This window comes from Rousettus aegyptiacus, unplaced genomic scaffold (assembly GCF_014176215.1).
Source record: "Rousettus aegyptiacus isolate mRouAeg1 unplaced genomic scaffold, mRouAeg1.p scaffold_m13_p_6, whole genome shotgun sequence".
NCBI classification, from domain to species: domain Eukaryota; kingdom Metazoa; phylum Chordata; class Mammalia; order Chiroptera; family Pteropodidae; genus Rousettus; species Rousettus aegyptiacus.
This window is the reverse complement of record NW_023416309.1, coordinates 114,883,352-114,895,717: the sequence shown is the minus strand read 5'-3', so window position 1 is coordinate 114,895,717 and position 12,366 is coordinate 114,883,352. Positions and strand designations below refer to the sequence as shown.

The 12,366-nt window shown below is 58.1% G+C and overlaps 1 protein-coding gene and 1 long non-coding RNA gene across 6 annotated transcripts; one reads left to right on the top strand and one right to left on the bottom strand.

Annotated features, from left to right (window-relative positions):
• Positions 1 to 61: 61 nt before the first annotated feature.
• LOC118603856 lies at positions 62 to 5,989 on the bottom strand. The gene is made up of 2 exons (XR_004951369.1): positions 5,861 to 5,989; positions 62 to 5,666 (listed from the first exon to the last, which is right to left on the bottom strand). It is a non-coding gene; the product is annotated as an uncharacterized LOC118603856 (long non-coding RNA).
• On the top strand, positions 5,904 to 12,201 carry DUS1L (dihydrouridine synthase 1 like). 5 transcript variants are annotated; one of them, XM_016163807.2, is made up of 14 exons: positions 5,904 to 6,031; positions 7,368 to 7,578; positions 8,029 to 8,137; positions 8,657 to 8,707; positions 8,977 to 9,089; positions 9,473 to 9,555; positions 9,688 to 9,791; positions 9,964 to 10,108; positions 10,354 to 10,450; positions 10,532 to 10,620; positions 10,982 to 11,130; positions 11,439 to 11,476; positions 11,637 to 11,712; positions 11,806 to 12,201. In XM_016163807.2, the coding sequence occupies exons 1-14, from the start codon at positions 5,961 to 5,963 to the stop codon at positions 11,943 to 11,945; spliced, it is 1,476 nt and encodes a 491-aa protein (XP_016019293.2). In that variant the 5' UTR covers positions 5,904 to 5,960; the 3' UTR covers positions 11,946 to 12,201. The 5 variants fall into 5 exon arrangements, with proteins under 5 accessions (XP_016019293.2, XP_036078606.1, XP_016019295.2 ...); XM_036222713.1 differs by having other exon boundaries at positions 5,907 to 6,031; positions 7,368 to 7,611; XM_016163809.2 differs by lacking the exon at positions 5,904 to 6,031 and adding an exon at positions 6,475 to 6,567 and having other exon boundaries at positions 7,368 to 7,611.
• Positions 12,202 to 12,366: the final 165 nt, after the last annotated feature.

The window sequence follows — 12,366 nt, the reverse complement described above, 5'->3', positions numbered from 1 at the left end:
CGCAGGGCCGGGCAAGCAGCGCTGCTTGGTTTTGAGATTTTTAAAAGTTTATTCTGAATCTACGATAATCAAAACAGTGTTTTATTGGCATTAAGATACATAACTAGATCGATGGAACAAAACAGTGAGTCAAAAAATTTACATGCAAAAACATCTCATTCTCAACAAATGCAAAGGCATGTCCCTGGAGCAAGGATTATCTTTTCAAGAAACGGTTCTGGAATAATTGGATCTCTGTACATGTGCCAAAAATTAAAAATAAAAGTAAAAAAGTAACTTAGATCCCTACCTCACAACACATACAAAATTTAACTCAAAACGGATCATGGATCTAAACCTAACTTCTAAAACTAAAATTTCCAGAAGTGACTGTAAGAGAAAATGTGAACTTGGGTGATAGAAAGATTCCCAGGTAGGACATCGAACGCATGATAGATGGGAGAATAAATCGTCAGATCGGGTTTCATCAAAGTTTGGTCACGTCTGCTCTTTAAAAGGCACCATTAAAAGAACGAAAAAAGTCGCAGACCGTTGCAAGTATTTCCAAATTATATTATCTGATAAAGGATTTGTATCCAGAATATTTAGAGAACTCCCCAAAGTCAAAAAGAAAACAATTTGAGTTTTTTAACTGGCAAAAGATTTGCAACACAAATACACAGCGCTAAGCAGGACAAGGAGCTTCCGCCCACACCTCTTTGGCTAAAAAGGACAAGTGGCAGCGAAGGTGTGCGCCCCGGGGACCACCTGCTTTCCGGGGTGGGGGGGGTGTGCACCCACCCTGGAAACAGCTGGAAGCTTCTTAAAAGGTCAAACACGAAGCTGCCGTGCGACTCGACTCGCCGTGACTCGACTCGCCGTTCCTGGGCTCGCCGTTCCTGGGCTCCTGGGCGTGTGGCAGGAAGAACAGAGCAGCTGGCGGGGGCGGAGACGCCCCCCCCCGCCCCCCCCACGTTCTCTGCAGCTCTGCGAGCCCTGGCCCGGCCCCGAGGGGAGGCAGCCCGGCGCCCGGGCAGGCCCCTTGCAGCCCGCCAGGCTGCCACCAGCAGCACAGAAGAGCGGGCTGCTGACACACGCGGCCGTGGGGGTTCTCGCGGTGGCGACGCGCGGGAGATGCCAGCCCGAGCGAGAGCACACGCGACGATTCCGTTTATATAAAGTTCTAGGACGCTAATGAATTTTTGGTGACAGAAAATAGATCAAGGCTTGTTGGAGACGAGGAGGCGGGAGAGGGGAGGGCTCACCGAGGGTTCGAGGGAACCCTGAGGCGGCCAGCATCTTCGTTGTTTGGATCGCGATAGTTTCGCGGGCGCGTATGTTTCTGTGGAAACTCGTTTCGTTTCCCTCTGTGTGCAGCTGGGGCAGTGGCGGTTTGCTCCAACTCACGCACGCTCCGGCGAGGCCAGTGGGCACACCCTCCGCCTCACATACACCTTTGTCGCGGGGATGGCGGTCAGAACATTTAAAAGCTGCTCCCTCAGAAGCTCTCAAGGGCACCACGCAGCACACCAGCCCCCCGGAACCGATTCGCCCTAGAGCTGGCCCTGTGTACTCCGTGGTCACCGTCCACCTTCTCCCGGCCCCTGGCGACCACTGTGCTAGTTGGAGTCTGGCTTTTTTAGATTCCACATCTAAGTGAGGCCAAGCCATAGTCCTCTCCGTCTGACTCATCGCACTCGGCATAACGCCCTGAGCCCGTCCATGTTGTCCCGAATGGCAGGGCTTCCTCCTTCTTCGTCTCCCATTTTTTTTAATCCCCTCGCCGTTTGGCAGTGGACACAGGTCGTTTCCGTGTCTTGGCTATTGTGAATTATTATTTTTTTTAACTTTAAAGCTATATATAAAGATTTACAGAAAGTCGCAAAAAAAAAAAGTGCAGGATGTTCTGTGTCCCCTTTGCCCAGCTCCCCAGTGACAGCATCTCGTCTACGCACGTCACAACCCAGAGGCCGGCATGGACACGCCCGCCGAGCTTGTGCAGAGCTCGCCGGTCTTACGCGAGTTCATTCGCGTGCAGTTCTATGAAATTTCACCTCATGTGGATTTGCGCGACCCCCGCCACTGTCGCCAGCGGGCTCCCACTCCGCGCCCCCGACCCCAGCCCCTGGCGTCTCTACTCTGATCTCCGTCGCTGTAAGCATGTGCCCGTTCCGTAAGCGGGGTCGCACTCATCCGCGGAGACTGGCTCGGTTCGCTCAGCGTGACCTCCTCGTGAGCCCAGTGCTGCACCCCTCGGTGCCTCGCTCCGTTATGCTGCGCGGCACGGCTGCAATAATTCAGTCTCTGCCTGTGACAGGTCCGTCGAGGTGTTCTATTTCTTCTTGAGTCAGTCTCGGTACTTGGTGTGTTTTTAGGACTGCACGTTTCACCTCGGTCGTCTAATTCCCAGCATCGGGAACAAACGAGCGGCTATCGCCAGGGACTCTGGGAGTTGGCGGGGCGGGACAGGCGCCTGCTTCCAGGTGGCGCTTCCAGGAACTGTCGTACTTGCCATTTCTGCTCCCTTCTTTTGTCCTTACGGATTTGACTTTCCATCTGGTCATCCCGGCAGTCCAATGAGTTTGTCTCCACCCACCTTTGAGCTACGATTGGCAAGTGTGTTTCATTTCTGCATGTTATCCGCCCGACTGTCCATTTATATGCATATTGTTTATATTGCTTTTCAAATCAGCTATGAGGGAGAGACTATGCATTCTCAGCGTCTCTCTATAACTAGAGTCACCTTCAGCCAGCCTTTTGGATTCTTCACGTGGACTGGTTTTGCTCTCTGGGGTTTTGACAGTGCTTTACACTTTCGTACGTCTCCCAGTCCGTCCTTGTCCTTTCAGCCTTTTCCCCCAATCTTCTACATAGCAAAAGTTCTTTAATTTCAGTGAGATTCAATTTTTCAAGCTGTCCGCCCTGTGCAACATGACTTCGCTCTCACGGACGTTCTTCTATGCCTCTGACATGCATGGGTTTACGTGTCACGTTTCAGCTTGTGCTCTGTTCGGAATGAGCTCTTGTGTAAGGGTTGAGGCTGAGGTCTATTTTTTTTTCTCGTAGATGCTCAGTTGCTACATTTTCGGAAAAGCCTCTCCTCCTCCTGTGCCCCTGCTTTTGCGCCTTTGCTGAAGGTCACCTGGGTACGGCCATGTGGGCCTCCTGCCGGGCTCCCTGTTCTGCGGCTGTGGCCACTGGCGATGGCAAAGCTGGCGTCACCGTGGCGATAGAGGCGACCCTAACGCTGGGGACGGGCATTCCGTCCACTTCGTGCTTTTTCAATACTGATTCAGCTCTTCTGGGCTTGTTCCCCCTCACACAAACCTTGCTGGATTTCTGATAGATTTGCACAAAATGTATAGATCAGTTTGGAGAGAATTAGTGCCTTCGTGACACTGAACCCTCTGACCCCTCTGACCCACGGTCACAATTTGGCTCTTCGTACCATGACGGAAAGTCTTCCTCGGCTTCATTCTTTGGAATATCGTAGTAATTGGCATACAGAGCCTTTCCGTATCGTGTTAGATCTGCACCAAAGTATTTCGTTTTCTCTGGAGCAATTAATTACAAATGGTGCTGAGAATGCAATTTCAGTTTTCACATTTGTCATTAGTATGTACAAATGTGATTGACTTTTGTGTGCTGACCTTACTGAACTCACTCATTAGTTGTTGTGAGGGTTTTTTTGTAGATCCTTTGGGAATTTCTATGTAGACAATGACGTCATGTGCAAAAAGAGACATTTCTTTTGTTCCTATCTATACACTTTTATTTATTTTTCTTGTGTTATTGTGTTGGTTAGAACTGCCAGGACCATTTTGAGTAAGAATGGCGAGAGCAGGCATCCCTGTCTTGTTCCTGATCTTAGGAAAAAAGCATTCAATCTTTCATGATCAAGTATGATATTAGCTGTGTGTGGGGGGGTGTCTTTTTGGGAGATACTGTTTTTTGAGTTTAGAAAGGGCCCCTCTGTTCCCAGTTTGGTTTTTTGTTTTTGTTTTGTTTTGTTTTGTTTTTAAATTATAAATAGGTTTTGGATTTTGTCAAATGCTTTTACTGCATCCGTTGATATAATCGAGTTTTATACTTAATTCTCTTAATATGGAGTATTACACCTATTTTCAGATAACAAACCTTATGTTCCTGGAATAGAGACTACTTGGCCGTGGTATACAATTTATATATATATGGTGCTGGATTAGGTTTGCTATCATCTTGAGGATTTTTGTGACTATGCTTATGAAGGATATTAGCACGTAGTTTTCTCTCCCTATAATGCCTCCGACTTGGTTTGGGATCAGGATAATACTGTTCTCGCAGAATGAGTTGGGTCATATTCTCTCTTTAAGCTTGTGAAAAATTGGTATCGATCCTTTATAATTTCCCAGAACTCACTGAAGTCACCTGAGCCTGGATCCTACTCTGTGGATACTTTAAATCCCTAATTCACTTACCTGTAGATCTATTCAGGTTTCATTTCCTCTTGAGTCAGTTTCAGTAACGTATTTTTTTTTTAGAAATTCATCAATTTCATCTAATTTAATTCTGGGGGTACAGTTTTTCATCGTATTCTCTTTTGATTCTTCTTAAGGTCCATCGTGATGTCTGTCTCCTCTTCCAGGATTTCGGTATTGTGTCTTCTCTTTTTTTCTTGGTTGGTCTAGTCCCCTCGGGGACAATTTGCATGAACCACTTTTCCTTGATTCTTGGAATGCCTCATACCTTATCGACTACTGGGCATTTTAGATAAGGTAGAAGGTCTGGATTCTGACCCCCTCCCCCTCACGGGGTGCTGTTCCTGGAGCTGTTTGTTTGTTTGCTTAGCGTCTAGCCTGGACGAGTTCTGTGGAGCCTGTGCTCTCAGCGGTGTGTGGCCACTGGTATCTATGCTAGAGTTAAAAATATATTTATATGTAAGCCTAGCTTTCCTAAGGCTGGCCCTGGCTCCATACAGTTTGGTGGCCAGCCAATTATTGGTAAGAGACTATGCTTAAACCTATTGGACCAGTAAGGTCTGTATCCTTTGCTGACAACTCTGTGACAGTTTTTGTGTACAGGTGCAAACCTCAAGCAGCGTACAATGTGGCCCTGGCTTTTTTGCTCTTTGCACAAAGCAGAGTGTATCGCTGGGACCATCGCGGGTCTTCCTCAGCGTGTACACAGAGTCACAGACTATGGGGCCTTCTGGCAGCTTACCGAAGCCACTGTGGCTATCTTATTTACCGAATTTCTCCTTCCATTTCCGGCTGGACTGTTGCTTGCTCCAAGCAGTATCATGGCCTCAGGCGGCTGAGGGTATGTGGCTCTAGCCGGTTCCCCAGGATTGTGATTGCAGGGTGCCCCACGAACACCCTCGGGGGTTTCCGCTCCTCCAATCAGGCCAGCCTTCTCCTCCGGCCTCAGTAGGAGGTTTGGGTCCTCCAGGCCACCCTCCCTCTCCTGGGAGGGAATACAAGCAGTCCCGTAGAAAACTGCACAGGCTCCCACTATTCTTACTCCGTCCTTATTTTATTTGTTTGGTTTTTGAATAAGTGTTTCTCAAATGTATGCCTTTGGTCAACGTCCAGAGTCCTAGAATGACAGCTTTTAACCATCCTGTCCAGTCGCATCAGTGCTTTTTTGGGGAGGAGATTCCAGAAATCCCGCTCACCTATATATAAATTTTTCCAGTAGTCCCGCTGAAGCTGAAAAAGATAAAAAGGAACAGATGGCGTTACCTGGGCTAATGTAAACACCCAGCGTGAAGGCGCAGTCCCCGCGCTGCCATCCAGCCCGCCGGCGGCGGCGTCCGTGTGGGGGACGCGCCGCCGAGGGTTCCCCCGCCCCCCGACCCGGTGTGGGAGCCCGGCCCTTCTCTGCGCAGGGGCCCCGCTCTCACGGGACGCCCGGAGCGGGGGCCGGGCCGGGCGGGACGCGACGGGCGGCGAGGAGCCAGCGAGGAGCGGCCGCGCGGTGCCCGCGTCGGAGTCGGGCCGACGATGGCTCCGCACCGGGTCCCAGCGTCTCGGCGCCGCCACGCACGGCAGCGAGGCTCGGGCGCCCCGCGGAGGTGAGCGACGCTGCCCGCGCCCCGTTCCTCTGGCGCTGACGTTCAGCGACCCGGCGAGGGGACCCTCGCGCGGCGCGGGGGGCACCGGCCTTTTGGGGGCGCGGTGGGAGGCGCGTGTCCCACTGTCCGCGGGCGGCGGAGGAGGGGAAAGCGAGGGGCCGCCGCGGGGCGCTGGGGGTCACTGCGGGCTCGGATTCGAAACCGAGCGCTGTGGCGGGTCCCGGCGAGTCCCCACTGCTCCGGCCGGCGGCTGGAATGCGGCTCCGGGCCGGCCGCGGCGACCTGCGGCCTCTGACCTGCGACCTTGCGCGCGGCCCCTCCGCGGCCGGCCGCGGTTTCCCGGGGACGAGTTTCCCGCCGCACCGCGGGCCGCCCGGACCGCCCTGGCGGACGCACCTTCCGGCGGCGCCGGCGCGCAGCCCTGGGCCCGGCGGCGGCCCCGGCGTGGCGGCCCCTGGACCCCGCGCGAGCCCGGAGCCCCGCACGCCGCCCCGGCAGGACGCGGCCCGGCGGGCGCCCAGCCCCGGCCGCCCCAGGTGGGTGACCCTGGCGAGCGGAGACGGCTGCCCAGACCCGCGCTGCCCTGGTCTTTTTGGGGACCTCGTTGGCACTTAGGCGGGTTTTATATGTAATTTCGCAGTTTGCGAACACACAGCTGGGCACTTAGCTATTGGGGCGAGGTCCCTGGTTGGCCGTCGCAGAGCCGGCGCGGGACGTCCGACTCTCCGACGCGGCCTGTCGCCGCGCGCCGGCGCCTGTGCTGCCGGCCTGGGTCGCGGAGGGCGGGTCCCTCCAGGCGGGCTGTCCTCGGTGGCGGCCGGCGGAGAAGAGAGCTGCTCCTCGCGTCTTCGCGGAAGCCTGAGAACCGTGTTGCCCAGGAAGGAGGTGGGCAGGGCAGTGCCGGACCCTCGGCATCACAGCCTCGGCCCGACTAGGACCCTCCTGACACCGGAGGAGGGTAGGCGGGGAGGCCAGGCCTGGTTGCACATCTCCAGTGATGTCGCCACAGGCTTGGCCTGTCTTGGAGGGTCCCTGGGCCTTGTAGTTACTTACGGCTTTTCGTGGTGGCCTACTGGGGCCAGGTGCCTGCTAGGACACTGCTTTCTCGGTTTCATTTATTCTTGACACCAGGCCTGCCAGGCAAACGGCTCAGTCCCGCCAGTAAGTGACTGGTTAAGGCTCACAGATGTCAAGTGACGTGCTCAAGGCCTCCGCTGCAAAGTGGTGGCACTGGGTTTCGGTTCTTGGCCTGCAGCAGTCAATACCTTTAGTGTCCATGCTTGTGACCATGGGGGTGGCACTGGAGTGGCCGCTGAGCTCGACCCTCCCCTTGCAGCGTGGAGATGCCAAAGCTGGAGGGCTTCGAGTTCTGGAGCCGCACACTGGGCGGCGCCCGGCATGTGGTGGCCCCCATGGTGGACCAGAGCGAGCTGGCCTGGAGGCTGCTGAGCCGCCGCCACGGGGCCCAGCTCTGCTACACGCCCATGCTGCACGCCCAGGTCTTCGTGCGCGATGCCAACTACCGGAAGGAGAACCTGTACTGCGAGGTGTGCCCGGAGGACCGGCCCCTCATTGTGCAGGTGGGCGGGCACCTGTCCTTCAGCCCTTCCAGAAACGGCTTCCTGATTGGGGGCTGGGAGGGCTGTGTAAGCGCGCGGCGCACCTACAGCCCCAGAGAAGGGGCCCTCCCCTGGGTGCTGGCTCAGACCTAGTGAGTGGACAGCTTGGGCCGTGGGGAAGAGCCAGCCACAGGCCCGCGACAGAGCAACCAGGAGAGTCAGTGACACAGCTTTCCGTCACAATGGAGAGATGTTCTGTGACTCCTGATGGCAGGCCATGTCTTAGCTTAGTCATTTTGCAAGTGTTTAGGACAGTATACCTACAGCCAGCCCCTGGGACCACACCCCCACCGGGTCACAGGTGAATTCTTGTGGGGCCCAGCAGCCAAGGGACCAGGGCCTGGCTCGGGTTCATGGTGGCTGTCACGGCTCTTCCAGTTCTGTGCCAACGACCCAGAGGTGTTTGTCCAGGCGGCTCTCCTAGCTCAGGATCACTGTGACGCCATCGATCTGAATTTGGGCTGCCCACAGATGATAGCCAAGCGCGGTGAGTCCAGGTCCGGTCCGTGTGCAGCAGCAGCTTCAGGCCGGAGAGAAGCTGCAGGTGGAGGGCCCTGAGCGAGGCCGAGTGGGGCCGGGGTCATGCTGGCTTTCAGAGGTTCCTCGCTCCCTAGTGCCTGGGACGTCGCTGGGCTCCCTCCAGATAAATGGGTTTTGCTGGAAGGAGGTTGCGTCACATCCTTGCGCTGCTGTGGTGCTAGTGGTCCCTCCCCCGGCGTGGAGCTCAGCCTTTCTCCCTCGCTGCGCCTGCGCAGTTGCTGGTTGGGCAGAGACCGTGTGGGGTGGGCCCCCCATTCCACGCCCTTGAGCTCAGGCAGCTGGGCATATGGAGACCCCAGATGTGATACCAAGAACTGCTGAGTGACAGTCTCCCCGCCCCATCCACTACGTGCACCTTCTGGTGATCCTGTGGGGGCCGGTGGTTGGGGAGGCCCCAGCCTGGGGCTCTCAATGATGCGCAGCCCGTGCAGGAGGGACTGCCGCAGACCATGTGTGTCCTTCACAGGTCACTATGGAGCCTTCCTGCAGGAGGAGTGGGACCTGCTCCAGAGAATGAGTGAGTGAGCCACATGCCACGTGTGGGTGGCAGGGCAAAGGAGGGGACAGTGGCCGGCAGAATCTTACCCATTGCACTCTCCCTGCTGTGGAAGGCGGTTGTGGAGTCACCTGTCCCGTGCCCCACGTGCAGAGGGACAGGCGGATCGCTCAGCAGCCATCAAGTGGGGGCTGTCTGTGCAGGGCCTATGCTCTCTTGGGGGCTTAGGCATGGTCCCCACAGACTGCCGGGGCAAACACCCGGGCGCTCAGAAGCCACCTCTCCCCTAGTTCTGCTGGCCCACGAGAAACTCTCTGTCCCGGTCACATGCAAAATCCGTGTCTTCCCTGAGATCGACAAGACTGTGAGGTACGCCCAGATGCTGGAGAAGGCTGGCTGCCAGGTAAGGGCCCCGTGCTGCCCCGGCCCCTGTGTCCTTCACTCCCTGAGCCCAGGACGGCCCTTGAGCAGCTTGCCCTCAGGCGGACAGGAACCACAGGGACCTCGAGGGGAGGTCTGAGAAAGCGCGTGAGCTCTGTCCTCACTTTCAGAAGGGAGGCGCCTGGGCCACCTTCCCTCCACTAGCTCAAGGGACAGCGTGGTGCCTATCCTTCCCACTTAGCTCGCGTAAACGCAGACCAGGGAACTGGGTCAGTGGGGGCAGGACAGAGCCAGGCCGCAGGCAGCCTTTCCTTCACTTCGCACGGGAAGCCAATGCCCAGAAGCCAGAGGGAGAGGGTCCCCTGGGGTTGGTTTGGGGACCGAGCCAGTGCTGCTGCATCCTAGCTGCTGACCGTGCACGGGCGCACCAAGGAGCAAAAGGGGCCGCTGTCCGGCCCTGCGTCCTGGGAGCACATCAAGGCCGTGCGGTGAGTGGACAGGGGCAAGAAACCCAGCGGGGGCAGCCGTCTGGGCCGCTGAGATGGGGCCTGGGGGCCTGGGCGCCAGGGAGCAGGGGCCGCGACCCACTCCTGAGTGAGCCCATGCCGCCCCCCTGGCAGGAAGGCAGTGGCCATCCCCGTGTTCGCCAACGGCAACATCCAGTGCTTGCGGGACGTGGAGCGCTGCATCCGGGACACAGGGGTGCAGGGCGTCATGAGTGCGGGTGAGGCCGGGGCCTGTCCACGTCAGACACCTTAGCCCTCACTCGGGCCTGTCTGCCGGGTGGGCCCGAGCTCTCAGCCAGTGGCCAGCCTTGCCCTTGGTGTGATGTGGCATGGGGGGGGGGTCCCTCTGGGGCATGAGTGTCCATAGTCTCGAGTCCCCTCCCCCTACAGAGGGCAACCTGCACAATCCCGCCCTGTTTGAGGGCCGCAGCCCCGCAGTGTGGGAGCTGGCCGACGAGTACTTGGCCATCGTGCAGCGGCACCCCTGCCCCCTGTCCTACGTCCGGGCCCACCTCTTCAAGCTGTGGCACCACACGTGAGTTGCCCCACAAGGCAGATGCCGTCCGGCCTGAGCCCTCCCTGGGGCACTGGGGGCTTTAAGAGGGGTCTCTCCGCAAACATTCACCAATACAGTTTGCCACCCGTCGGGTCTGGAGGGGCTGGGGTGACCGGTGAGATCAGGCTGGGAGCCGGGGCAGGAAGGAGGCGGTACCTTCTGCCCGGGGCTCAGGGTCGGCGGAGGGCTGGGCAGCGGGTTTCGTGATGGGGCGGCTGTCTCAGGCTGCAGGTGCACCAGCAGCTTCGAGAGGAGCTTGCCAAAGTGAAGACCCTGGAGGGCATCGCCGCGGTGAGCCGGGAGCTGAAACTTCGGTGTCAGGCACGTGCAGGGCTAGCCAGTTGGGACAGGGTGGAACGGAGGAGCTTGGCCGGTGACTAAGGACTTTCTGGGGTTTTGCAGGAGGACATGTCCAGGCAGAAGGAGGGGGAGAAGCCCACAGGCGGCTTGCCATTCTTCCACTGGATCTGCCAGCCCTACTTCCGGCCAGGGTGAGTTTGCACAGACATGGCCTGGGGCCAGGGGTGCAGGGAGGGCAGGGGAGAGAGCTGCCCACTAGCTTGTCCCTCCAGGGGCCCAGCTGGTCTCCCCTGTCTGTGGACGATTAGGTTTTACATCTTTCCTTGCCTTCTCTCATCCTGGGTGGGTTTGACTTGGGATGAAGAGATTGGCCCCGGGGTTCTTCGAGGCGAGGCCAGGCTGGCCTCTGTGGCCACAGCCTCAGCTGAGGCTCAGGCCTTGGGGTCCCAGTGGCCCAGCACCAACAGCCCAAGAGCTGAGCTGCTGGAACCACAGCTCCTGGGTGTCCTCTCAGGGGTGTCCCCAGCTCTGCCCGCTGCCATTCCCTTTTAGGCCCAAGGAGGGGAACAGGGAGAACGGGGCTGCCCGCAGCAAGCGGGCCCTGGAGGAGGAGGAGGAGGGCAGCGTGGACGTGCTGTCTAAGAACAAGCAGAAGAAGCAGCTGAGGAACCCCCACAAGACCTTCGACCCCTCGCTGAAGCGTAAGCTGCTCTTGCTGCTGGCCTGGGGCAGGTGTCTCTCCAGAAACCCAGGGGAGCCCAGCAGGAAGGGTCCTGACCCTCCTACACCCCGAAGAGGCTGCCAGCAGCCCTGACGGCCGGGGGGCCAGAGTGGGAGACGCGGCCGTGGGCGCAGAGCCATTGAGGCGGGAGGAGGGCCCCGACAGCGTCCTGTCCAGACAGCTTGCTGTGTGCGCCACCGAGCTCCTGGATTGGCTGGCCACAGAGAGCGGGGATACCCGCCAGGGGCTCCCGCGTCCAACTGGGACTTCCTTGTGCTCTTTTCCCAGCAAAATACGCCAAGTGTGGTCAGTGTGGAAACCCAAAGGTGAGTCAGTCCTCCTGCCCAGGGCAGAGCGCAGCTCCAGGGGGCAGTCCCTGGGCGCCGCGTCCAGCCCTAGGACAGCCCCGGGAGTCTTGGGGAGGCCCTGGCCCGGGTGCAGCCCCTGTCGTGCGGTGCGCGGGCTTACTAGCTTTCCTGTGTCCAGGGCAACAGGTGCGTGTTCAACCTGTGCCGGGGCTGCTGCAAGAAGCAAGCGTCCCAGGAGACTGCGGACTGCCCAGGTGAGCGGCCTCGCTGCCCGCGCCCCTCCCCTGGCCCCGGCCAGCAGGGCCCCTTGGCCTCCTGAGTCTGTCCTTCCCTGCTGTCTCTGCCAGGTCACGGACTGCTTTTTAAAACCAAATTGGAGAAGTCTCTGGCCTGGAAGGGGGCCCAGCCTCGGCTTCCAGACCCTCAGCAGGCCGGGCCCAGGGAGCCCGCTGGTTTCCCTGAGGTTGTGGGCAGTGCCTTGGCCTGAAGAGCGAGGCCACCTGACACACGGCCCCTCCGGGCCCAGGACTGCTGCTGGAGAGTGAGTCCCTCGTGAGCAAACGCCTCTACTCAGGGAGTCCCCGCCACTTCACGCGGAAGGACGAGCTGATGGCCCTCCCCAACCCGCTGAGGCCAAGTGCTGCACCAGTGAGCAGGCTCCCAGGCTGGACCTGCCCTGTCCTCGCAATTTGCGTGTGCCCAACCGCAACCGCGAACAATAAATCACGTCAAAGACGCATGCAGAGACCTTGACCCTAACTGTGAGCTGAGAGGGTGGTGTCTGGCCGGTGGAGACCAGCACAGACCTGCCTCAATCCCATTTTGGTCTGAGACCTGAGAGGAGAGAGCAGCAGCCTTGCAGAGGGACAACTAGGGCGGACTCTCCCCTCTGCCCCTGCCTGGCCACT

Coding starts and splice junctions, on each gene's coding strand:
- DUS1L (XM_036222713.1), top strand. CDS start 5,961: ATGGCTCCGCACCGGGTCCCAGCGTCTCGGCGCCGCCACGCACGGCAG. Junction 8,708..8,976: donor GGACCTGCTCCAGAGAATGA/GTGAGTGAGCCA, acceptor CCTCTCCCCTAG/TTCTGCTGGCCCACGAGAAA. Junction 9,556..9,687: donor GAGCACATCAAGGCCGTGCG/GTGAGTGGACAG, acceptor CCCCCCTGGCAG/GAAGGCAGTGGCCATCCCCG.